Source organism: Pezoporus flaviventris, unplaced genomic scaffold (assembly GCF_033815535.1).
Source record: "Pezoporus flaviventris isolate CSIRO_AGI_PZ_B2104156 unplaced genomic scaffold, CSIRO_AGI_Pfla_v1 ptg000057l, whole genome shotgun sequence".
NCBI lineage: Eukaryota > Metazoa > Chordata > Aves > Psittaciformes > Psittacidae > Pezoporus > Pezoporus flaviventris.
Genome location: NW_026892605.1, coordinates 2,368,025 through 2,370,815, shown reverse-complemented (window position 1 = coordinate 2,370,815; position 2,791 = coordinate 2,368,025). Strand labels below are relative to the sequence as shown.

General features: G+C 39.2%; 1 protein-coding gene across 1 annotated transcript; it reads left to right on the top strand.

The window, feature by feature from the left end:
* Nucleotides 1-1,263: 1,263 nt before the first annotated feature.
* Nucleotides 1,264-2,181, top strand: HSPB3 (heat shock protein family B (small) member 3). Its single transcript, XM_061469419.1, has one exon. The coding sequence runs from the start codon at nt 1,588-1,590 to the stop codon at nt 2,035-2,037; it is 450 nt and encodes a 149-aa protein (XP_061325403.1). The 5' UTR covers nt 1,264-1,587; the 3' UTR covers nt 2,038-2,181.
* The last annotated feature ends 610 nt before the right edge of the window (nt 2,182-2,791 follow it).

The window sequence follows — 2,791 nt, the reverse complement described above, 5'->3', positions numbered from 1 at the left end:
GAAGAGCCAATAGTTAAATAAAGTAGCATAGCTCTTCTTTCCCACAATATTCAATTAAATGGTTGGCCGTTAATGTAAGTCATGTTGAACCTTTGATCTACCTTTCAAAATTTCCTTACCTTGCCGTGCAGCTTTCATTAGTCTAAAATAAATTAGCAACCTTAGAACTTTAATGATAGGATTGGCTGGTAATTGTGCTCTGCTATTGACTTGATGCAGAAGTTCATTTCTCACAGCTATCGAAATTCAACTGCCTCTTCCTTTGTGAGTCCATTAGCAACCAAAGATCCCATATAAACTGATGTGCCCTTTTCATGGTAGTGGAAGATGTAAGGACAAGAGAGAGACGGAGCTCTGAACAACAATAGCCAAATAAGAAGGAATGAAAGTCTCTCATTTGATTGTTTCTAGCATTACTGCAACTGAGGGAAATAAAGAGTTCTCACCATCAATCGCCATAATGCATTCTGCTTTACATTACCAAGTCCAGCTAGAGGGATTTTTTAGCAAACATACTAAAATATGGGAATGCTTTTGTCTTTTCGTTGCACCTTCCTCTTAGGTCTAGTTAAACTAAACTCTTAACACTTGTAGGCATTATTTCCCCTGCGCTCCCAAGCTAGCAAGAAGATTACAACAGTGAGAGCCTTTTAGGTCACCAGTCCTGCTCCCCAGACACATGCAGTAGGTAGGAACATCCATTCAAGCTGTTAAGCCTCAGAAGATGGAGGTTACTAAGACAATGTGGTAGCAGTAAGGATTTTGAGTTATCTTTACTATTCTGCTGGGGTAAATAGCTCTGCCCTCTCCTGGAAGCTGTGAAGCATGGGCTTTAGCTGTAGTTCCCCTGCACTCTTGATTGTGACTCTGTGTCCCGCTGGAGAAGGCTCTGCTGTGTTTTTAGGTCACTAAGATTGCAGACCCAGGCTTTCAGGCACCCCCAGATTGGGCAAGGATGGTTACAGTTCCCTCCTATTGCCAATAGTATGGTTAACCATGCTTGTATTTCACCTATGTACAACTTCTACAACAATGTCCAGTGCACTTGATAGATTTTATAGTTTGCCTAATCTGAAAGCTTCTCTGTTCCTACTGTCAAGCTAATTAAATCTCTTCCTGCAGTAACTTCCTATTTCGGTTAGAAGAAATACAGAGGTTGTATCTATTGCTATGTATCCCTTGGAAAAGTAGAATCATTATGCTTCCATTTAAATCAAAAAATCTTTCACATTATTTTTCTGTTCATTATTCTTAACAACAAACAGCATAATATTGCAATAATCAGAGGTTCATTAAAATTTTGCTTTCACTACTTATGCATGAGAGCTGTGCATGTGTTGAAGCCACTCAAGACCTCAGCACTATAAATAGTGCTCTATTGTTAGTGGATAAAAGATGAAACCAGTCTCCAGTCACTGGAGCACAGCATGCCCTATTAAATGTTAAGCTCTGCCTGTGCTAAAAGTGAAAGGCAACATGAACCTATAAACTAGTCTGCGGGTAAGGCATATGACTGGGAAGAGTTTGCTGTGACTCTACAGCTTCCCCAAAGCGACAGGATCAGCAACTTACCTTTCTGCCTCTGCGATGGCAGAAGCTGTTATAAGACACTGGGTGGAAACTCCTGTACGCTACCAAGAGCAGTTTGCTGTCCAAGAGCTGGAAGGACACAAACTGGACCACTCTTTATATGCTTTGCCAGGTCCTTCTACAGCTGCATGGAGCAACAGAAGGTGTACTGCAGAAAGTACAGCTGAGGCTGGGAAGAGTGGCCAGGAGGAGGAAAACACAGGCTTCCAGGTCTTGCTGGATGTTGTGCAGTTCCGCCCCGAAGATATCATTATTCAGACTTTTGAAGGCTGGCTCCTGATCAAGGCTCAGCATGGACCCAGGATGGATGAACATGGTTTCATATCCAGAAGCTTTACCAGACAATACAAGTTACCTGATGGAGTGGAGAACAAAGACTTGTCTGCACTATTCTGCCATGATGGCATTCTGGTTGTTGAAATGAAGAACTCTGTGGGAAAGAATTAGAAACTTGCCCATAGTTTATTGGTGAGATAAAACCATTCATAATATAACAAAATAATATAATTCGAGCAATGCTGTAGAGTGTAGTAAGCATGTGGCTGTATTTACATTGCAGTAAAGGAAAATCTTTGTATGTGTTTTTCAGTATGCTGAGTTCATTGTTTGATGTGAAGTGTCAGACTGCTTGCCTCCAGTAACATACGTGTTGAAAAGCCAGGCTTTTTTAACAGCAGAGAATTTAAGCTCATCACAGCAGGAGAAAAATAAATCTACTTGATAACATATTGAAAATAAAACACATTTATGAGCTCAGTAGGAGGAGCTGTATTTCTAAGGAATAAGCATTTGTCATACATAGTCGTAATCATTAAAGAAGAAATAGACAGAGTTTGAGTCTTATGGAAATTTAATCTATGTACCAAAAAATCTCTTTTCTAATTTTTGAGATGAATTTTTTCTTCCTTAGGGACTGGAAAAGCAGACAAAATGAAGGATACTACCAGGAAAAAACCCAACTATTTCCACAGTTCAAGCTTGTATACAAAAACCCGTGAGAGATTACTTTTTAGAAGTGTGTTGCATGTTTGAAACTAGAAGAAAAAAAGTTAATCACTGACTATATTTGTTTGAAAACACAGCAAGTAGAAATTATACTTTCTGTCAAAGACAGATAATTTGAAACAAAACATTCAAAGACATTTAGAAAATTGGCTTTATTTAACCTACTCTGCTATCTATTAGCAACTGAGGAAAAATG